This window comes from Periplaneta americana, chromosome 15 (assembly GCF_040183065.1).
Source record: "Periplaneta americana isolate PAMFEO1 chromosome 15, P.americana_PAMFEO1_priV1, whole genome shotgun sequence".
In the NCBI taxonomy this organism is placed as follows: Eukaryota; Metazoa; Arthropoda; class Insecta; order Blattodea; family Blattidae; genus Periplaneta; species Periplaneta americana.
Window position 1 is genome coordinate 102,917,966 of NC_091131.1, and position 24,327 is coordinate 102,942,292.

Here is a 24,327-nt window from a genome sequence, read left to right on the forward strand (position 1 = left end):
AATATGCATCTATACTCAATTTATATTTCCTCAGTCACGTTGCTGAAAAGTAAATAATGTTCTGTATCTTCTGTTTGCATTATTATTAATCTTATAAAAGAGATGGCAATTAGTATGAAATTCTAAAATTACAGCAGTGATGCTCGGTTACGTTATAAGTCTGGAAAACCTACATATCGTCGTCGTTACTGCAATAACTTCTATGTGCAAAATATAAAATTTTTCAGTAGGAAGAAAAAAAACATTTATTCATTCTATGGCAGTGGTACATAGGAGACTGTGAATTCTTACATTTTCGAAAGAAAGAAATATAATTACATAAAGGAAATGTTATTATTTTCTGTATCACTATTTATTTAATAGAGCAAAAACCTGAAAATCAATAAATATGTCACATAGGAGTTATTGCAAGAACAATGACGATATACTTCTAGATATAAGAGATTCCAAAAGAAATTCATCAAATCGTCACGAACCATATGACCTAATTTCGTCAACAGTTCGGATTGTATGACATCACAAAATGTGTGCTGTAACTAGTAAAATACAAACCATGTAAGTAGGCACGTAATAGCAGTATTAACCCAATGGACTCTTAAATTCCCTGCACTCGCATTTTATGTCCAGCTTGCAGTGTGATGTAAAAATATTAATAGAAAAATTAACTATACAAAAGTACGTCGAAAGTATGTGTTTACTGTTTAAGATGTCTTACTAAGATATTTTGGTGTGGTAAATCTCGCGTGAACACAGCTCGTCAAATGATGCAATTGGGTTAAATGTATTCCTTAGTGATTTTAACAAAGATTTATAAATTGTACCACTAGGGAAACATTTTTTTCTGTATTGCAGTGTTTGTAAGTTGCTTTAGGTGCAGTCATTTCAGTTATAGTGGCTTGCTGTTTCGAAAGTAATCATCATTACACTATGCAAGTCATATGAACTTTTAAATTACTGTACCATTGTTACATTGTTAGGGAGTTCTAATAGTAGTCTGTGTTATTATTTATTTTTTTTTTTTGTGATTTAACAAATATTTATAAGTTAACTCTTTGGGTAATGTTACTTTTGAAATGATAGTGTTTGTGGTGCTAAGTATCATCATTTGTGTTGTTATTTTGAAAGGAAACACTACGGATTATATGGTGTGCTTTGGATTTGTATTTTTTAGTGTAGTATAGGCTCTCTTTTATAAAATGGATCGAATGCATGATCTACCAGCTTGCGCATCTAATTACTGTTCAAATAATGATGTTTCAACATTTGCTTTACCTTGTGATAAAGAAAGACGATAAAAATGAAGTAGTAATACATACTGAGCTGATTTTGAATCCGGTAATTATGCTAATGTATGTATTGGGGGGGGGGGGCTGAAATGAAAAATAGATAGGCCCCCTATATATGACCTAAAATGCGATTTTTGGATTTTTACATTAAACAATTCTAAATACTGTTGTGAATCATTTTACCAAGTTTTTCATTTGCATATTCTGCTTCTAGGCTAGTAGGCGTTTCTGCCACCATTTTTAAAGTCATGTGCTACATATTTAAATGCCACAATGGGTCATGCCTACTCCCTCTGCAAGGTTTCTTCTCTCTTTATTTCAAAATTACTGTGGTTTCCTCAATTTTCTAACTACTTGTTTGCACATTCAGACAGAGAGTCCTTTTCAGATAATACATATGTATGTCCAACTGATAGAATTTCAGGATGTATGTAGAATGCAATTAAACTTTGGTGTCTATTTTCTCGGTTTATATTTTTTTTACACATTCACTTACTCAAAATCTATCTACTCCCACATTTATTGACATATTCTTTAGAAATTCTTTTCTGCTGTTTCAATGTATTCCAATATTTGATAATTGGCATTTCATTTTGTGTAGTGTAAAGTATGATCGGGTGTAAAAATTGCATGATTTGTTTTTTTTTTTTTAAATTTGAAATGATTCAATTTAATAATTTTTAATTCAAAACAAAATTAGAGTTTGAGTAAGCTAAATGCCAATTATGTTTTACCGTGCCATAAGCTACCTTAAGAAAACGAATTAAAGTATCTGTGAAATTATAGCACAAGATAAGAATTATAGAGATATCAAAATATTAACATAAAATTAATATGAATAATTAATAATGATGATATTACAATACAGTTTTGAAAATTTGCAAGTATGTACCAAGTAATGCCTAGAACTCGTATGCAAAAAAAATTAATGTATCTTTTATAGTTTAGAAATTACCAAATTCAATTCAGCTCCTTCTTAAGCTTTTTATGAGTCACATAATTCGAGCACACACTGCAAAGAGACCAGATGGTGAAACATTTCAATTTTCTCACCAAAGAATCATTTGGCCTATGAGAAATATTTGTACAAAGTTTCATTTCATTATTCGAATAGTAGGTATCCTAAATATTGTATTAATTCTGAAGGGCCATAAGCTAACCTGACTGTCAGGCAGTTACCTTTAAATGCAGTTTCCCAGATATGTAATTTTTTACATTTTTCAGGTTTCTCAAAAACTAAGTAAGATAATGCAATGACATTTTTACAAATGTAATCTTCATCTTACGATGTTTGGATGACATATATACATCCGTTGATGTGACATATTACTGAATTAAATACTATTATAGTCACAATCATGCCATGGTATGACTGTGACTATAATAGTATTTAATTCATACATTTTTACCATACATTTTACATAGAGTATTCTATGGAAATGTGTATTATTTTTTATGCCACTTCAAAAATACAACCAGTAAAATTTTTATGCATTACCTTAAAAAAATAATAAAATTCTTCAACAATAATTTTTTATTCCAAGCCACAAATAACAAAATACAAATACACAATTCCATTACTCAATTATTTAGCTACATGTTAAGCCATGAAACAAGACAAAAATCTTTATTCTTTCATGTGTAATCCGATTTATTGGTGAGATATGCATTTTTCTATTTAATCTTTTGTATGGACCAAATTTACAAATAAAAAAATCTGCAAATTTCAACATTATCTAATCGCAATTAAAGGAATTCAGGAACTGGTGATTAAAATTTCATTGAAATCGGATAAAAATTGTGGAAGTTTTAAAACTCAGTAGTGCTTAACTGTGCTTAAGATGGAACCAAAATTAACTGATGATGCATTTCCAACAATATTTGCTAGGCAAACGTCACATATGTCACAATCAATCCTGTCAAGCAAAAATCAAAGATGATAACATTATGGCACACTGATTCTTCCAATGATTGCCATTCAACCCAGGTGAGTATGCCTAATTAATTTGAGTCTTTTTATATTACATTTTAAGTGAATAGTTTGTTTTTAAGAATTAATTTTGAAAGTTTTTCTTTACGTTCCTGCAAAGTAGAGTTCCTTCATTTAATTTTTCTGTCACAGTCTATAAAAGAATCACATTTGTATCGAAATTAAACTTGACAAGTGCAACATAGCACACATGTTGTAGTGTTACAGACTGTAGTGTCAACCCTTGAAATTTTATATTGCATTGTATAATACCTGGAAACTTGGGCAATGGGCGTAACTCTAGATATTCACATAGTTAATTGTTACGTGGAATGTCAATCTTTAAATCTGCTTCCACATGATCAAATTTTCTTCAAATTCAGAGCTTCAGAAGACTTGCCAATACTTCACAAGTTCTACAGTAAAATCACTTACAATACTTTAAAAATCTGTGATTGCTTCATGTCAAAGATTTGACAAATATATGAAGGAATTGGCCAATGGGATTCGAAAATACTGGTATTATGGCATCAAGAACCACAAAAAATATGATTGTTCAAGTTAAATTTTATTCAGAACTCGATTTGACAAACTACTAAAACTGATCAGAAAATAACAAATAATTCTAACCTTGTCAATCCTCGGTCCCCTGTCACTTATCTATCCCATCACTAATCCACTCTGAACTTGTTACAGTCCTCGGCCTCATATCACTTAGCTAGTCCCTCATCTAACCCACTCTTAAGGTGCATCGACACGGTTCAATTTTCCATGCGTTTATGCATGCAATCAGGACAGTCTTTCTTGTAAAATGTTGAATTGAAAGAAAAATTTGATTGTGCAGAAGCAGCTTGGAAGTCTTTTGAGTAACAATACAATGCAGTAGTTTTCTAGAGCTTTTTGGACTGGTAATGAGTTGATAATGTATGGTACAGAAATAGTGGAGTGATGGCAGCAGAAAAACTTGTAGTACCCCAAGAAAAATTTCCCCAAACACCATCTTTATTCATTATAAATGCTACTCGACCTCAACATGCTAGCGTACACTCGAATTTTTTTTATATTATGAGTAGGGTTGCCAAATTTTTTTGAAGAAAATATGGGAGATTAAAGAATCAACAAAATTTCACATAGAAAATTGAAAAATTATTCTGTTCAGTTACTAAAAAACAACCCTATTCTACACTTCGGCAGCTAGGCTTAAATTAAGAGTATTTTGAGACAGATTTTGTCTCACATAATAGTTGAAGTACTACTGCAGTTTGCAGCTCTGATTTGATTAGATGTGTCGTGCTCCTGTTTCGAACATCTGTCCAATTATTGTTCATGAGGTGAAACACCCTCTTTGTATGAGCATTACTACTTGATATGCTCAGAACAAAACAAGCCAGTTCTTCCAAATTTATAACATTAACATTTTAAATGGATGAGCACTAAAACATATTCTTTGCAAGCATTACTTTTTATGAAGACTGCACATTTCAATGCATCTCTTGAACAACAAAATTCATCATATAAACAATCATCATTCATGGCAAAATCAAATGTTTAGAATAATGATTTTTACATTATGCAAAAATAAAGGAGAAAAATGCTCGAAGGGAAAGAAAATATGGGAACTGGGAGACTGTTGAAAATTAGGCGCAAATATAGGAGGGTTGGCAATCCTAATTATGAGTTTTAATATCATGATACAGGCCTTTCATAGGGCTTGCATAATACGAATTTTTGAAAGATTGGCTAGTTTAAGGCTTCTGGTATACCCTGCATATACGACTCTGTCATAGGTTAGGTTAGTTTAGGCTTACATTATGTCTTGCTTATATGAATATGACAGGCTAGGTTAGTACAGACTTTTTGTATGCCTTGCATATACTAAAAATTGTCTATAAGAATGTGTCCTTTTTTGCTGTCCACCTTCCTTTGGTAACAATATTGTAAAGATTTACCAAAAATTTCAGTAGACTATATGATCGAAGTCTTCAAGGTGACTATCATCATTATTATTATTATCATCATTTAGATTAGCTTAGCTTAGAAGATGTCATGACCCTCTATCCCAACAATAACATGAAGATGACAGCGATTGAGTGCAGAATTTTCAAAGGCTGGTGACTTTTTGTTAGTAACGTTCTCAGTACTGGTCAATGAGAAGCTACAGCTATGGTGATGTACAAACGAAGTCACATTACGAAAACTGCGTTTTTTTTTTTTTTTCATTATTTGTTCTGTTTCACTATTTTTAGTGCTAATTTCATTAATACAAGTTATGCATTCTTCACATTACAAAGTATCTCAGGTTTTATATCCCTCTGCGTTTCCTGCTTTCACTAGAAACCACAACATGTTCAACTCCACTATGACGCACCTCTCATTTCAAACATAATTTACCACATTTGCAACAATTTTTCTTTCTCCAAATATAGCTCTATAAAATCCTTACATTTATAACTCCATCTCCACAAAAAAAAAAAAATCTCTTATAAATTCAATGATTTTCATTTACAAAATCATCAGAATTACCTCTTTGCTAGTTTATGTACGGCATAAAAAAGTTTCTATATTTAATACTTTACAGAATTTGGGCCTACACATTTACATATAGACCAGTTTCAAACTGAACTTACTCCTGTTTTTGGTTATTATGGATTCGTTTAAATTGGTTATTTTACGATGCTTTACCAACTACTATGGTTATTTAGTGTCTGAGTAAGATGGTGATCCAGCACAGAAAGTTACCCAGCATTTGCTCTCAATTGGTTGAGGGAAAACACCGGAAAAAACATAAACCAGGATTTGAACCTGGGTCCGCTAGTTTTGTGGTCAGATGTGCTAACCATTACTAATAAGCGGTGGAAGGATACCATGGAATCATTGTTATTGTGTGTGTTTTATTTTATCTTTTATAGTTAGTAGCCTACTTACAGTTTTGTGGTGTTACTGGAGTGTTTGTTGTTCACAGCATTTTCGATTATTTGGTCCAGGGACCATGGATTCTTTTTTTTTTTTAAATCAGTCGACAATTTATAATATTTTCGATATAAATTAAAAAAAAAATAACATCTTCATTGCATTCATATAAATCGTCCGGGACCAAACACTTTACAAGCATCTTCCATTAATTGATTAAATTGAAGCTTTGCCCCAAATAGGGATCTAAGTGCCATAATCATCGAAAACGAGTTATTAGTGGAATAGGAATCTATGCTAGTTTATCATATGGGGACATCTGTTGGCAGCTATGGCAACTACATCAGGTTGAAATTCCAAGCCGAAGTTCGTTCGTTGTGGAAGACGGATCTAGCTCCAAGTTAGTTTTTCTTAAGTTTCTCAAAACAATGAAATTAGAGCTTAGATCCCTATTTGGGGCAAGGCTTCAATTACTACAGGTTTCGTGTAACACTGAGGTTAGTTGGGGATGCTCGGGTTTTGCAGGAGCAATTCCCCGCCAAGAGATGGCATTCTCAGAGCGCGCAAGCAATGAGTGACACTGCAGTTTCGCTTTAGTTGTGTTGTGAGAAGTAAGTTGGCAGTGAAAGTTGTAATCTTAAAAGTTTAAGTTAAGTTTAAAGTGTTCTATGTAGGCTACTGTTGTAATGACTTATTCATTACATGAACATACTTATCTATAGAATACAAACATATGGAAACGAAAATCTTGTGCGGCGACAAGACACAAATTTCGGAAAAAGTTTTCAGAGTGACCTGTTTCAGCTGCCAACTAGCTGGTATTTCAACATAAGACAGGTGGCCGGTATCAAGCCCTTACCAGCACTACTTATGTCTGGTAATTTTATTAAATTAGTTTGAGAACTTGTAATAATAGCTTTTATCATATATGGTACCCTACCCCATTATCTCCTGGTCTAGTTGCCTCATAAGTGGCGCCTTCTTGGTATCACTTGTGAGGTTCAGACCTGTCTTTGGACAGTTGACTAAACAACAGCATATATGCTAAAAGAGATTTTTCTCTATTTCGTGGGCCATTTTAACCTTTAATTCAGAACAGCTAACGATAATATGGGAATTTTCAAGTGTTCTTCAGCCTAAATACTTGATGGTTGCACATCAAAAGTGAAAGAAATTTTAAGTATTATTAGACAAAAACTAAGGCTGCAACTAGATAAAGATGTACTCTATGATGAACTGTGCTTGTTAAATTCTTCCTTTGTGAAAGTTGCACATTTGACAAGTTTTATAAAATAGTGTAAATATTTTCAGGATAGGGGTGTCTCAAGAGAAATCTTTACAAATGAAAATGGTAGTCCAACACGTGTTTGCTATTTCTTCAAGCAATAAAATTCTTTTCGGAATATGTATTATATAACTTTCTTGTATTAAATTCTACCGTACCTGGTTTACATGTTTCGACCTACTATGGGTCATCCTCAGAACTGGTTGTTGTTGGTCTTGGCGCCTCTTGTTTTGTTTCCTGTGAGGGTGTGTTTGTGTGGTGTAATATGGAGTCAAAGAGTGTGTGTGTTCTGAAATTGAGTAGTGTGTTAAGAATTTCATTTGGGTGTATTTTGTGTGTCTGTCTGTGTGTACACACTATAACAATATGAAATATACAGACACACAAAAACACACCCCAATGAAATTCTTAACACACAACTCAATTTCAGAACACACACACTCTTTGACTCCACATTACACTACACAAACACACCCTCACAGGAAACAAAACAAGAGGCACCAAGACCAACAACAACCAGTTCTGAGGATGACCCATAATAGGTCGAAACATGTTAACCAGGTACAATAGAATTTAACACAAGAAAGTCATATAATACATATTCCGAAGTGATACAGTGTTAAAAGTTGTGTAATTAAGATGTAAAATTCTTTTGTGAAGCATGTAATCAGTATCATGAATATCTTGTGAAATAATGTAAGGAATCATTTAAGTGTGGAAATAATAAAAGCTGCACTTTTTACCGGGGAAAATCTTAAATTTAGGTGTGGATAATTTTATCGCTTTATAGTAGAAGAAAGAGAAGTTCTTAAAGCTGTGGTATCAAGCTCCAAATACAAAATTAAGAAGTGCATTTTGGAACACTGAAGCAAGATTTTTTTCTCAATTTATTATTATTAATTTTTGCTCATATCATATAGCGGATTCTGTATTTAGTATATTATATTACACTTAGAATTTAACAAACAAAATTTGCTAACACAATCTCAAGGGAAAAAATGGAACTCTCTGCATCATAATCAACAGTTAATTCCCGATTTACCACGCAAATCATCTGTAGCTGCATTTAGATTGGCAACAGGCTATGACTGTTTGGCCAAGCATCTGCATAGAATTGGAATATATCAATCCCCTAACTGCCCATTGTGCAATTCAAATCAGGAAATGGATTCGGAACACCTCAAAATCTATGCTTCAGTGGCTGACCATGACAATATCTTTGAAAAATATTGGAGTGCAAGAGGTCAAATGACTTTATTGTCAAACGCCTGGCATTAGAAAACAACAACATATTCATCCAAACTTGAGTGTGTAAAATGACCGGTAATTTTATTTACCAGAGTTGGCAACCCTACTGTCAGTACAATAAGAGGACTTTATAAGCTCAAGCAGACAAGTTCAGTAAATGATGAAAAACTGAAAAGAGAATACCGTGTTCTGTTGGAAGAGAAATTAGACGAGATTGGTGAAAGATTGGAAGACATCCCTCAAAAATTCCTCAGACGTTTAGCACAGGAAACTGGAATAAGTAAAAGTTCTGGTCGTGTAGCGACAAAATTACCTAAATTTAGGCCCTACAGAATTCCTGTAGGCCGCAAAATCCGAATAAAAGACAACATTTTTTTAATTGAAGAATACAGAGGCTCAATTAGGCGAAATCAATCCGAAATTAGTTTTTTTCTCGGATGAAACGTAGTTTTCATTGGATGGACACATCTGTTCACAAAATAATAGATACTACAGCCAACATAAGCCAGATGTCGTCCTTCAAATTCCATTGTACAGGAAAAAGATTGGAGTCTGGTGTGCTATGAATGGACACAGGATTATGGGATCTATTCTTTATGAGGGCACAATTGACCATTAACATTACATTCGTGAAATTCTTGCTTCATTTTGCGACGAACTGACATATGCAGAACGATTGTCAATGTACTTTCAGAAGATTCTGCCACAGCTCATACTGCCAATGCGTCGATGGCAGAATTACGTCGTATGTTTGGTGTGCAAGTAAGTAAGAATTTGTGGCCTCCATGTAGCCAAGATTTAACAGCATTCGATTTTTATTTATGGTGTAGGCTTAAAAATCAAGTTTATGCAAGAAACCCACACTCCATAAATTAACTTAAACAGAATATAAGATATATACAATAAATTCTATCAGTGCTGAAGAACTTGCGAGAGTGACTGCAAATTTTATAAAAAGATGTCAAATGTGTTGCAGTAAATGGAAGACATTTTGAGCAGCGAATGTGAGCTTGGTAAATACTGTAACTTTTAAGCATTGTAGGCCTAAAAGTGCCAAAGACGCGCGCATGTTCCTTGCAGTAACCAACACATTGATAGCCGGGCCAGCTCCAGACGAAAACTTGAGCGTCCCCAACTAACCTCACTGTATAATGACGTCTCCTACAAAATTACTAAATAATAATATATCAAAGCGAATTTTCATAGTAAATGACATCTCGAATTGTTCACTGAATAAAGAGTTCATTTCCTCAATTTCATATCCTATTCTTCTGTCATTATCTTCCTTCTGTCTTCTCCTTATATGTAATAGCTCCTTTATCAATCATATCAGGAATTTCTACAGCAAGCCACGGCCCAAGCTGGAATATAAATATTAAAAGGCATTAATAAAATTATCGCATGCCTATTCTTTTAGAAAGATTAACAAAGTTCCTAAAAATGCTCACCCCTAAAGCCATTGCATGAGCTATACCAAATTTAGGAACGTTGCGAGCCCATAAAGGTTTGAAATGATCCGTCAAGCAGATTTTTCCACCTCTATACATTTTCGCAGTTTTTCCATCAAGTTCTGGTAATGCTATCTCTGGTGCTGTTGTTGGATATGTAACAGGAATCTGAAGAAGAGTTTCATAATTAGTACAAGCATGTTCTTGGAAATTATCACATATAAATGGAGAATACAATGATTTACTGTTATAGACGTATTCAAGGTTCTTTTAAAACCAGAATATCATACACTGACTTTGCTTCTTATAATGCACATTTAAAACATACCAATAACTGTCTGGAGAGGGAACAAGTGAACAATACCGGAGCCGCCAAATTTTCCCATATGCCAGTTATGTATTAACTCAAGTGTCTTACGGGATCATGGAAGTGTATGGGGTGGTTTGCTCTTTAATCTACTCTTTTCCTTCACATTTTCTCCATTTCTTCTCACTTTCTACTGCTATTTACTATTTTCACTCTACATTTGTATTAACATATATACTATACTTTTACATTAATCATACTTACTAGACCTAGCCTAGATTGGAATCACCGGAAATAGATCTAGAAGCCTTCTGCTTAGTAGCACAGTCTAGTATATACAGTTACGAAGCTATATATATAATAGGTATAATAAGAATTGAAATGTGTTGTGGTTGTGATAAAGGTATTGAAAATTGGTTTATAGCGCCACATTGACAGCAATAAAAGTGTGCAATATTCGTTCAGTGGTTGGTGGATACTCTACATTGACCGACTGTGCTACTGTATTACCATACGCCCGCGCCGGTATTGTGCACTTGGGGTTTAGAACAAGATGTTGATCTTTTAGGTCATACACTAAAGTAAGTTGCTAAATTACATTCAGGTTAAACGAGCGCTGAGTGATTTATTTTCCTATTGCGGATATGCATCTTCAGCCGACATACTGTTTTAAAATTACAATCTAGTTTATAATTTAATATTACATAACACCTAAATTGACAAAAGAAAGTTCAGACAGCGTACCATTGTTATGATATGATTATCATAAGACCATTCTCGTCCAAAATGATGCATTAAATTTGATAATCTCTAAACGAATTTTATACTTACATCAAATTCCACATCAAATTCATACTTCAAGAGGTTATGAATGTACCAACACTTCCCAAACCATCTTGTTCCTTCTTTATTGGATTCCAATCGAAACCAATCATTATCTGCACTCTTGTTGTTTTGAACATACTGCAGAAAATAAATACATCAAGTACAAACACTATCGTATAAGAAATTCTAAGTCTAGACTCTAGAACATGCGACCATATGGCACTAATATTGCACCATTGTGTATTAATTTGTAAGTGATTCCGTTATACCTGAATTAATGATTGGTATTCTTCTTTCAACCTCTGTACCCACAAATCTTTATCACGAGGTCCAGCTTTTGTTTTAAGTAGTGGTATATTACTAAGTGTTTTCTTGGTTGCTTCGTCAACCATTTTTAATGACCTGTCAGACTCAGACGTCGGTCGGTCGTCACCAGTATTGCCAACTACGGAACTACAGAACAAGCTAGACTGATACCACAAAGAGCTAAATTTCACCTCAAGGGGCTAAATATTATTTTTTATCATCGGCATGCCTTCGCAGCAACACCACCACCACCAATAATAATAATAATAATAATAATAATAATAATAATAATAATAATAATAATAATTTACTTTCAACTGATGTTTCTCTAAGCGTATAAGCGTAGCATTCCTGCCAAAGGTGTTTATATTGCCCAAGCCCCTACAGTCTCGGCTGCGCGAAACGAGGAAACCGGGGCAAATTGAACGCTGCGCTTGCTGCCATATTGTTGGAGAGCAGACAAATAATAGCAGTGCGTAAATCACGCAATTTAACGCTGTGATGATCTAAAATTGACATATTATGGCCATTTTCGACGTTTAACGTAAAATTAGGACGAAATAAACATATTCAAAGTTTCATTGATATGTGTTAGAACATTAAAGAAAAGAAAATACGTATGCAGCAATTTATAGAAAACACTGTTACATCCATAAATAGGCCTACACAATACACATTATAGATTGTATAATTTTACGATAATTAGCAAATTGTTAGGTTTCAGAGAATCTAAAATTATATTAACATATTAACTCTTAGATCACAAGACATAAAGATATGCACCTTGATTACACAAGTTCTTGTTTTAATCAAATTCCTAAGTGAAATAAATATGCGATAATCAGTATAGACTTGTTGTTAAGTTTTAGAGCATCAAAAATAAATTATATTACCGGTACTTTTAGACCACAGGACATAGGTAATCTGGTAAAATATAATATGCGAAGGTAGCCAAATTACATTGAATTCATTCTTCAATTAATAAAGGGAATGCTATCAATTATAAAAGTATCGGTACCTAATACACTGCAAACAATAGGTAACGTGAAGACCTAAAAACTAAACAATCACTTTATGCAAGATAAAAAAAAACCACATACTTTTTATGTGTGGATTTTTTACATATTGTATTTTTATTTTAAATAAATAAAATAGATATATTATCATTGCTTGCGGAGTGATGGTACATAATTTTTATGCACATATGCAATATCAATAAGATGCCATTCCTTGCTTTTGTTAATAAAATATATCCGGCAAAACGTAAAAGAGTTATTTATAGGTGAACTCTGAATCATAAATTCACAAAGGAGGCTTAGCTATTATAGCTATTTATTTATTTATTATCTGTATATTTATTTATCCATATATGGATCTTGAATGAAAGTTTATTATCTTGCAGATAAATTCATTTACATAATAAAAACAAAAAGTTATCTTTCCACTAATGTTTTAACATCTGATGTGTAAGTTTAAATAATTCACTCAGTGGGATTTCTCTACAGTCTGATATACCTGTACTAACAATTAAGTATTCTTTATTGTCGTAAACTACTGATTGATTTTTAATGATATTGATATTGTAACAACAGAGATAATATTATATCGTACCTTTTGCAAATAGCTTGGAAAATTAAACAGGGATGGTATTATCGCCGCGCTCTCATGGTTAACATTCGGCAGGTCTTTGAGCGGCCTCATGCGTTCGGCAGGTCTTTGAAATTTAATTGTATTATTGTTTTCAATTTCTTGTGTCGCCGCTCCAATCACTCGCCTCAATTTCAATAATGCAACCAATAAGCTGCTTCAATTATTATTAAATGACACTTACTTGTCTAATCCATGTAGACTAAACCCGAGGTTGCAATGTCTTGTGCTGAGGACGAACATTAAGGTATGTGATTAAAAATTATTATTATAGAGTTATTATTAAGAGTTAAGAAAGCCAACGTACTCGTATATGAAATAATAATAATAATAATAATAATAATAATAATAATAATAATAATAATAATAGCCATTTAACAATATAACAAACTAGTGCTTATTCTTATCGAGAAAGTAGACGTGACAACGTGACGCTTAGAGTGAAACCTACAGAGCAACAATCGGTCGGCAAAATTATTTTTTTAAACCACACCGCACGTTATTGTATGATGCCGACATGTTAACCATGAGTCTGCGGCGATAATATATCATCTTTCAAAATTATATTGCCATTACTTTCACACTATTCACTAAAAACATCCGAGACAAAACAAAGGACAAGTATGACAATCGTGTTTACCGCTCTATTTCTACCAGTAGCATGGCGGCGTAAACATGCGCAGACTGGTTTCAATTTTGGACAGCACAGCACACCAGCGCTCTGTGTGAGTCTAGTATACTATTATAACGTCTTTGATATTGCCATGCAGCCGTCCTTCTTCTCTTCGTCTACACTACATTGTTAGAGTCTGGCTCGTGGACGAGAGGCTTGGGTCAGTATCATCAAGTGTCTGAGATTACCAAGAGCGTTGTGAGATTGTAAACTGCGCATCCATCTCATGCACTGCCAGTGATATCCTTACCGGTATTTACTTCATGCGAGTAAACGGAAGCTTGTTATTCGAATATTTACATGTGAATATACAAATGTGCAACGTAAATATTGCGTACCTACCTCTAAAGACAATTAAGGTAAGCAAGCCTTCGTTTATGGTTCAAAATATGGATTTTTGGATTTCTGGTGTTCATTAGTACTTCAAGTGTTCTGAATGCGAATATGAGGTTTAGAATCGATTCGGACCAAAATTGGATGTTTAATGAGCATATAATTGATTGCATGTCTTTTCTGACCACGCCCACTTTTGCAGACGTTAATGTTTTCTGTGTATTTCCTAAACCGTTGAAGATATTTTTATGAACTAACTCTTGTTTTTTGCGAGAAATTTCATATTTTCTTCTGATGCCTCTGTCAACTTTCTTTGGTCATGGTCACCTATGGTTTGGTTTCCAAGGAAACGGCAAGCGAGGTAAACATAAATATTTGTTTTGTATTTGTGAAGGTAAAAAATGGGAAGAAATAAGAAGTTTGGAAAGAGTAAATTTACTGGGAACATTCATACAAGAAAGAAGTTACTAGTGATTTAATTAGTAATGGAAAAGTTAGTAATGTGTTTAGTGCAGAAGAGGTTTGACCGAACACCATGTGAAGAAAATGTAGCAACTACCAGTGCCGGTAAGTGTGTTCATCGAAGAAGAAACTTTCATCGTCTATAGAACTATTTGATAAGATGTGTGAAATGCAACAGTCTAATATTTGTGAAAATAACATGTTAAAATCTGGTTATGTACTAGTGGACTGATGTCAAAAGCATTATCTCAACAAACAAAATGTACATACTGTGAATGTGACTCTTTGTCAATTCAAGAAGACATAAAGAAACGAAAAAGACTTGCTACATCATTAGTAGTATAGTGTGTGCAGTGTGCAGAAAGGAAGGCACTTTTCAAACATCAAAAGTTATCGCTAGTGGATATGGAGCAAATACAAGATTCATATATGCGCTATGCTGTATTGAAAAAGATTATGCTGCTGGTAGATTGTGTGTCATGATGAATATCTAAGCCTCATTAAAAATTTCATAAGGTGATTGAACATATTCAAGAATCAATGATAGTGTCTCAAAGTTAATATGTTAGATAATATGTTGCAGTGCAATGCAATGACGGTGATGATAAGATTACAGTTGGAATAGATGGGACATGGCATAAGAGACACCACACTTCAAACCATGGAGTTGTGGTAGTTACTTCAGTTGATACAGGCAAAGTTTTAGATTCAGAATTGTTATCAAAATATTGTTATACATGCAAAAAGTTAGGGACTTATGAAGCTGGTGTAAAGAATTTTGATGGAAGCAGTGGTGGTATGTAGGCAGAGAGAGCTGTATGTATTTTTCAACGTTCCAACCAGACTCGTGGTGTAAAATACAAACAGTACTTAGGTAATGGAGACAGTAAGAGTTTTTGTAAAAGTTGTGGAAAGTAAACCACATAGGGACGATTGTACTGTGGAGAAACTGGAGTGCATTGAACATGTACAAAAGCTCATGGGTTCCAGGCTTCGCAAACTCAAGAAAGATTTAGTGGGGAAGAATCTTTCAGATGGCAAAGGTGTTGGGGGATCAAAGACACTTATAGATGGGATGATAGATAAATTACAAAATTACTATGGTCAAGCCCTAAGAAATAATTTCGATAGTCTACAGCATATGAGGAATGCAGTATGGGCTACATATTTTCACGAACTCTCCACAGACGATCATCTCCAATATGACCTGTGTCCTGAAGGTGACAATTCGTGGTGCCAATATAATAGAAAGGAACCTCATTATAAACACCATGGTTTACCAGAATCTCTCATGCTTGCCATAAAACCAATATATAGAGACTTCTCCCATTCAGAGTTGCTAAAAAATATTTGCACGGTAAGACTCAAAATACAAACGAAGCATTTAACCGTGTTCTGTGATGCAGGATCCCCAAAACAGCCTTTGTTAGTGTCAATACACTTAGATTAGGACTAACAGATGCCATCATAACATTCAATGATGGAAATATTGGAAGAGTGGAAGTCTTACAAAAGTTGGGGATTGAACCAGGCTTCAACACCATAACCATCTTGAAGGAATTAGACTCTCTTCGCATCAAAATAGCAGAAATGGTAATGGAGAAAATGGCAAAAAAAGGAAGAAAATTGAAGAGGAATAAGAAGAAAAGCCATGAGGACACAGAAGATCCAGATTATAGTGCTGGAATGTTCTAGCAATGCACTTAGGTATGAGAATATCTGTCAAAACTTTAACTCCATTTTTCTCAACTGTACATTTTTTGGAACGTTGGTGCATGTTACATCAACACCATTAAAGATAAATGCATGAAATTTGGACTGGACATTAGGAAGACCATAACTAATAATAACTAATATGAAATGAAATTGTTGTAAATTACTTAGAACATGAGTTTTCAAATTTTGAATTACAAATTTTAAACAAAAAATTAAACATTCAGAAAAAAATTAATAATTAAAAAACTAATAACATCTGATCAAAACTGGTTCGTATTATTAAAGGTAAATGTATATTAAATAATCCCTGAAAATTTGGAGGTTGTACCTCAGATACATCCACAATAAAGTGCACCTGAAATTTTCAAATTTAACATGGGCGGTATAGGGAGGGCTTGCTTACCTTAAGTAAACATTCTGTAAAATACAGCGCAAAGTATCAATTAATATTCAAATTATTTAAACTATTAGCAGTCAGTGAATAGCAAGGAGGCCATATTAATTGCTACTTTGCGCTGTATTTTATAGAATTTTTACTTTAAACCTCATTACCCAATTTTGACTTACACCACGTTTGCTCTGAACATATCATATTTATACGCGATTCCACTTCATCACTCCCCATTCCAGATCTTTTTGTGGACTTCCTCTTTCCCTCCGGAATGATGTCAGTAGGGACTCAATTTTCTTTTTGACTTCTGCTCCCTACAATAAACAACAAACATGCATCCACTGAAAATAAATAAACTAAAATAATTTTCAAATTTTGCACGTGTTTGACTCGCCTACCTTGCAGCTGAACATCTTTCCAATAGCTTCCCAAACGTCATGTTTTCTTACTTTATTTGTGGTAAATAGGATGCTTGGAATTCCATGAAGTTTCCTGCTCCCTATATGCATTAATAAGATTTATAACAGCGTCTTCCGTCCACTCCAGTTTCGACATCCTGTTGGTGAAATTGAACTAAGCGCTGCGTTCTGCTACCAACTACAAATTAGTGGCAAATCCCGTCCACAACGAATATCAACTTCCTTTGATGTACCGACAAGCGACGGATCACTTCCGAAGGCAAACCAAACGATCGTTTTGCCTTTGCTGCGACGTACACACGTTCCGATTTCAATCAGCGAATGCATTCGTTTGTCGTTCGTTGTTCGTTCGCTAAGTGTGTACGCACCTTTATATTCTTGTGCGTGGTTTATTAATGAAAAAATTGTGCAATGTCCTTTATTTCTGCTCCTTATGTCCTTGCTACTTAGAGAAGAAGTGAGCTATGGGTTATAAAAGTAGGCCTATTTCGAAACAAACGATAAACCAAGTAAATGGTTCACAAATAATGGACTTTAATTATTAAATACTAATAAAACCAATATAATTCCATTTGAAACCCAGTTAACACCTAATAGCAATACGATATTAAAATAAAACTTCGACAATGGTATCCAAAAATATTGTAAGACTCTCGGCTAGGCCGTATTGTTGTTGGCAATATTTCGACTGGAGGGACAGAAAAGAATATAATTGAAGACCTTCCCGGAAAAAGGATTGTAACATCAGATGAGTGAAATATGTAGGTGAGAAAAGTAATTTTAAAGCATATATTTGTAACAAATTATTACTTTCTAGGGAATAAACTTGAATCTTTGTTTAGCCAAATGGTTGTGATTGTAAACATTGGCCTAATTAAATAAATACTTCTGATTGAGGCTCTGGCTGATACGTACAGTCTTAGAAAAAAATTTTGTCGCACAGATACTTTGTCTCAGAAAGGAGGCAGTGCGCATGATCAGACAAAACTAATTTTATTACCTCAACTAGTTCTTCTCTTGTGAACCAGGTCGCTCGTACTGTGATCATGCACACTACCTCCTTTCTGGAACATTAAATGTCTGTGCGACAAAACGTTTTTCTAAGGCTGTACATCTATATCAGACAATATTTCCTGACATGCGAGATAACACACGACATTTATTAACCGTTTCAATACGTTCCCGTTTTTCACATTTACATTTTCACATTAAATAAAACAACAAAATACAACACTTGATATTCTCATTGATCTAAACGAAACTTGAGCACTTCACTTATGATATCATGCTGCACTGAAAGCTAAATTGTGAAAGGTACGAAATTTTGAATTGTGAATAAACGGTGTCGATTTGGCTGTTTTGCTGAAAAATATTACTGTCGAAATAACCATAAATCGGTCAGGTCAAGCTGGCAGAAACGATGCATCCACCACTGTCGTGCAGAATGCAGTACGTGCAAGACAGAGCCTTGTTGGTAGTTGATAGCCTGACTGGTTACCTGTAGTCGAAAGGATTGCCTGAACGTCAGGTCAAGCTGGCAGAAACGGTGCATCCACCACTGTCGTGCAGAATGCAGTACGTGCAAGACAGAGCCTTGTTGATAGTTGATAGCCTGACTGGTTACCTGTAGTCGAAAGGATTGCCTGAACGTAACGCAATGGAAGCGTGCAAGACGGAAACTCTTCGGTCGAATGCTACCTAGCCTGTTAGCCCGTTGGTAGCTGGTAAAATAGATCCCTTCATTTTTCCAGCTTCCAGCGACCTAAATGTTTTCACTGCCCATGTGTCCTGCGAGTCCGTAGAACTTTCCCACGTCCTAAACGCCTACTCTTCATTTCGACGCGTATAATGGAGTGGGAAATATAATAATAATAATAATAATAATAATAATAATAATAATAATAATAATAATAATAATAATAATGTTTATTGCCAGAAAAATACAATACCGAGAAATTGTAAATTTACAACATTCTAGCACTCCTCTAAAAGAGAGTTTCTCGTGCTCAAGGGAGGATTCGATACATAATAAATGTAGACGCATAAATTACAACATAATAACATCTAAAATTAATCATTACTCATAAAAAAATTGCTTACATACATTTTCATATTTCAAATTGTTGGAGGTATATAGATGTGCGTATTTTTTTTTATTAATTTGTTATAAATTCTAGGGCAGATACTAGTACTTTGGTTGAAAGCAGTGCTCGTTAAACACTTGAGTTCCAACAACGTATTGTATCCATGCTTTTGGTTTTGTTTGTGAGGATATAATCTGAATTATGTGTGATTTTTATATATAAAATTTAATAATGCGTTGATATAAATTTGATGTATTTTAAAGACTTTAAATTCGTAAAACAGTTTTTCGGTAGGATAATCGATATTTACAAATTTTGGAATGAGACTCAACCCGACCACTAAAGCCCATATTTTATTGTGAAATTGTGAGATGAAGTACGAGTTGAAATGGATACTAACAAAAGGTAAAGGTAGCTCCTTCACATGCATAAAGATACTTGGGAGGCATGGAAATAGAGCCCCATGCTTTCTTGATCTCGGCACTAGAATGAGATGTTGTGAAGTGGATATCAATAATAAAATAAGTAACTTTGTAAATGAATGATTGATATTTTACAGAAAGTGACGATTTTAGAAACAACATAATTACCGGTACTGATCTTTTGGCAATTAATACATATTATTTTATCAATGCTCTATGTGTATCAGAAATAACTATATGGGATTTAATGAAAGGTTTTATTATGACGCTTTCCAGAAAAGCGGAATTATTTAAGAGATTATTTCCGTACTGAAAATGCCCAATATATAAGGTAGTTTAGGAGAACCTGAAGACCAATACAATCCATCCTGGAACTTTTACAAATTGTTCTTGTTTCTTAAAGACAATTTTGAAAACAGAGTAAGTTCAGCTACACTGACTGGCAGGCGCAAACAAGCTTTGTTCTGATCACCCTGACTTTATGCCCAGCGACCAGCTAGCTTACGAGCGACCAACTCGGTAACCAGCCAGGCTCCGTCTTGTACACCCCGCCTTTCTGCCCAGCGACCAACTAGGTTACGAGTGACCAACTCGGTAACCAATTAGGCTCCGTCTTGTACTGTACGTACCCTTATACTCTGCTTTTATGACACTCAAACTTATTGGTATTTCACCCTAAACACAAATTTTCTCTGCTCGGCGCTTTTCTGAGATCTGTGAATAGTGATGCACCCTGAGGCTTCTAAAGACATTTTTGTCGAACGCTGCATACAGGGCATATAATTGCGTGCAATCTTTAACCTGGTTAGATTTAAACTAAATACAGTAGTAGGGCCTATTTAACATTTTCACGAAAATAAAAGGAGAAAAATAAATACAAATAAAATAGTAATAATAATTTGAACTATAGAGAGTGTGCTTTTCAAAGTAACAGCTCTGAATATTCGCCACTAGCACAACAATAGTTTTATGAAGTTTTACAATAATTTATTTCGTCACTTTCCTACATTTTATTGGCCTTAATTGTTTGGATGATATGTAACTATGGAAACCTCTTGGGTGCGTAAATGCTATCGTGGCTCAAATTTTAGTCTTAGACAAAAATTACGCTATTCCATTGTATTATGCAACCTAAGCCGAACGAACAGCGACCAGCATCGTCTGGCCGCAATGTGCCAGAAGAGCAACCTCCGCCCTACAGTGCTCAAGACAGAAGAAGCAGAACTTTGTATCGACAACCTTTGCCTTACGGTCCGCCGCCGCCATATTCGCAGACGGAGGGAGAACTAAGAGGCAAGGCAATAATATAACGGTACAGTTTTAAGCTACCTGGACACTGGCAAGCAGAAACATGTCTTGAACATTAAATAATCGTAATATTGAATCTCTAACGACTGGTTCTCAAATTTTATACTTGGAAGAGTAAAGATTCGGTGATAGTTTCTGAATTTAATTAACTCTCTCTTATTTATATATTTACACAAAGTAACATACGTTATTGTTAATTGGGCGTAAAATGGCATTTTATAGTCGTAGTGCGATGAAATTAAGTAAGTCATATTATACGATAGCAACAATTTCAGTGACGTGTCGTCAATGGACTAGTAGGACTAGCCTAGTCCTCCAAGTATCACCAGATTATAAAATTTACTCATCTCATGTTTGAATTTTAAAAAGTTTCAAGACATGACAATTGACAACTTCAATCTGTTTCCTCATTAAGTGATTTTAATGTAATTTTGTGCTTTTCTTTAGTTTCAATTTTTGCTCCATGTTTAGATTAAAATTATCTTCAACAATATGTATGGAATCTCCCTTCAGCACGAGATTTTATCTCATTCAAGGGGACCTAGATTGTATTTAATGTATAATGATTGATTATATTTGCTAAATATTTCGTCATCTAGCAAATAAAGAAATTAAAATCAAATAAAATTATACAAAAGATTTAAATAAGAAATTTCAAATTTTCAGATAAATTTGAAATGTCAAGGTCTTTGGGGATCGCATTAAAATAGTTCGATTGTGGTGAAATTTTGCAAGGAGCCCTATTTTATACATCGGAACAAGGTTAGGGGTTGGGAGTAACGAATTTCGATTGTTGAAAAATAAGGGCCACCCTAATGTAGGCCTACATCTGACTTATATGGGTCATTCCATCGTTCCGAACATGACGCTGGGACTACATTTTTTGGGTTAAACCCGTTGATTACGTTTATTTCTTTGATATTTTTTTCGGGGAAAAAAACGTGGTAGGTGTTCTTGAATCTGCCCTCTTTCGATTCTTGTGAACTTCGTTATTAAATTATAATTCCTAAGCATTAGGCCAGTGGTTGCTACTGTGGATAATATCATCCATAGAGAGCATTTTTGGTTTTCGGATGGGCTGTAAGTTTAAGAGGCAGTATGGGAGCGTTTAAGTTTTTACGGATGTTACAGAAATCATTTTATGTTAATACTAGAGAAGGAAATATTTAACAAGAAAGAGGCTCAAATTTATTTTCAAATATATTTTCTATAATTTTCAGAGTAGCATACGTTTAATTAATGATGTTTACAAACATTTAACATAAGCCATGTTTTAACATAATTATGTTTGATTCATGAGAATTGTAAGTTAAGCCACGAAAAGAATGAAATTTTGTTACTTTTTAAACGAGGATATATTGTTCATCTCGTAAAGTCGAGGATGTGTGAGCAGCAAGCCATTAGTCAGAAGTTCGGAGAAGAGAAATTTGGAATATGCGTCCGGTGATAAAATTATATTATTTTGTTTTTGAATTTGTGATTTAATAAATTTGTATGAATTTATTTTTAATGTTTATTTATTTTTTATGTTTATTTTGAAGTAATTAAGTAAAAGTACAAAACATGAATTCACGGGTTAGTATAACCGATTTCAGCATGCTTATTAGTTATTACTACTGCGTGTTCAGTTCAAAATGTGTCATGGCTCTCTGTATGTCGTCATGTGGCTAGCTGATGAGCCTAGAGAGTTCAATCTTCCTACATTTCCGCAAAGGCGAATTACCTATATGCAAGAGAAGTTGCCTAGCAAGTACGGCGTTCATTCTGAAGAGTAATTACCAGGGAACGGATTTATATGGACTAAAAATATATGAAATATGTAAATATATATGTAGTTATTTTTACCAAAATATGGAATTAAATATGGATTTTTACCAAAATATGGAATTAAATATGGACTTAAAATTATAAAAAAATGACTATGTACGTTAAATATTGGTACATTTTAATCAAACTAAACAAAAAATATAATGGACGTACCTTATCTTCCAATGTAGTTTCAACAAAACACAATTTTTATTGTCTGTTACCATAACAATAGGTTACAAACATTTCTTTCAAGTGCTGAAAAGTGAATCTTCTTCTATTGTCTCTGAGGATAGATTTATACTGACTAAAAGAGCGTTCGACGTCACAAGAAGTAACTGGTACATAATTCAATTTCACAATGTCTGCTGGGGATAAGTCCAAGTTAATCTTCACTGTTGATTCACCACTCATCACAGCAACAACCTTTTGTAGTTCTTCATATCCAGGGTTTTTTGAAAGTACAGTGTCCACCTTAGCTCTTACTGCATCTGCAACTTTACCTCTACCACGATTCAGTTGTTCCACAGTACTATTTATAATTTCAAAACTTTCAGATAGTGAAAGGTGCCTATTTTGGAGACTTTTGAGCGTTTTTATGATGCATGAAAATGTATGCTGAATGTGAGCTAAGTCATTCTTCACACTTATGTCACAGGTAATTGTTTTCGCAGTATCAATTGAGACTGCATCTTCAGAGTCCAATGCAAGGAGAACATTGTTAATAGAGTCTATATGTTCGGCATAATATTCAACTGCTTCTAGCCATGTACCCCATCTAGTTAAAATTGGCTTTGGTGGCAATGGAATTTCAGGGTACATTTCTTTCAACACGTTAACTCTACTGGGAGCTTTGAGAAATACTTTTTTCACTGATGAAATCAACAAATCTACTTTAGGGAAATTGTCTCTGACCACTTCTGCCACACGATGAAATGCATGCGCCACACAAGTAAAATGAGTCAATTTAGGATATACAACAGATAATGCTTGTCCAGCTTTGACCATATAAGGGGCAGCATCGCTAATAAAGAATAACACATTATCGTACATAATACCCTTTGGCCACAGGATACCCATAGCTTCGTTGAACAGTTTAACTATAGTTTTGTTATTGCACTTTTCTAGAACATCACAATGTAAAAGAATTCGTTCAGAATATTGTTCACTTAACAAACCGATAACTACATTACCAACAAGTCTACCTTCTTTGTCGGGAGTCTCATCAATGGAAACCCAAATTGAACTATCTTTAATTTCATCTCTTATCTTCTGTATTGTCTCATCGTAGATGGATGGAGCATACGTCTTCCTAAGTGTTGACTCATCCGGGATTGTATGTTGAGTATATTTTTCAAGGAATTCCCTGAAGACCTTATTCTTTAGTTTGTAGAGAGGAATATCAGCAGAGATGAGAGAACGGCACAGGTCGATGTTAAACTCAGATCTTACATTCGATGTTGTTGGTTGTGTTAAAAACAA

General features: G+C 34.1%; 1 protein-coding gene across 1 annotated transcript; it reads right to left on the reverse strand.

Annotated features, from left to right (window-relative positions):
- Window positions 1-3,802: 3,802 nt before the first annotated feature.
- On the reverse strand, window positions 3,803-11,715 carry Ufc1 (Ubiquitin-fold modifier conjugating enzyme 1). The gene is made up of 4 exons (XM_069847927.1): window positions 11,548-11,715; window positions 11,285-11,416; window positions 10,147-10,314; window positions 3,803-10,059 (listed from the first exon to the last, which is right to left on the reverse strand). The coding sequence occupies exons 1-4, from the start codon at window positions 11,668-11,670 to the stop codon at window positions 9,976-9,978; spliced, it is 507 nt and encodes a 168-aa protein (XP_069704028.1). The 5' UTR covers window positions 11,671-11,715; the 3' UTR covers window positions 3,803-9,975.
- Window positions 11,716-24,327: the final 12,612 nt, after the last annotated feature.

Bases quoted from the DNA above. Each gene is read 5' to 3' on its own strand.
- Ufc1 (XM_069847927.1), bottom strand. From the start codon at position 11,670: ATGGTTGACGAAGCAACCAAGAAAACACTTAGTAATATACCACTACTT. The intron at 10,315-11,284 runs GTAAGTATAAAA...ACTCTTCTTCAG, and splicing joins AATTTGATGTGGAATTTGAT to ATTCCTGTTACATATCCAAC. The intron at 10,060-10,146 runs GTGAGCATTTTT...TTTATATTCCAG, and splicing joins CTCATGCAATGGCTTTAGGG to CTTGGGCCGTGGCTTGCTGT.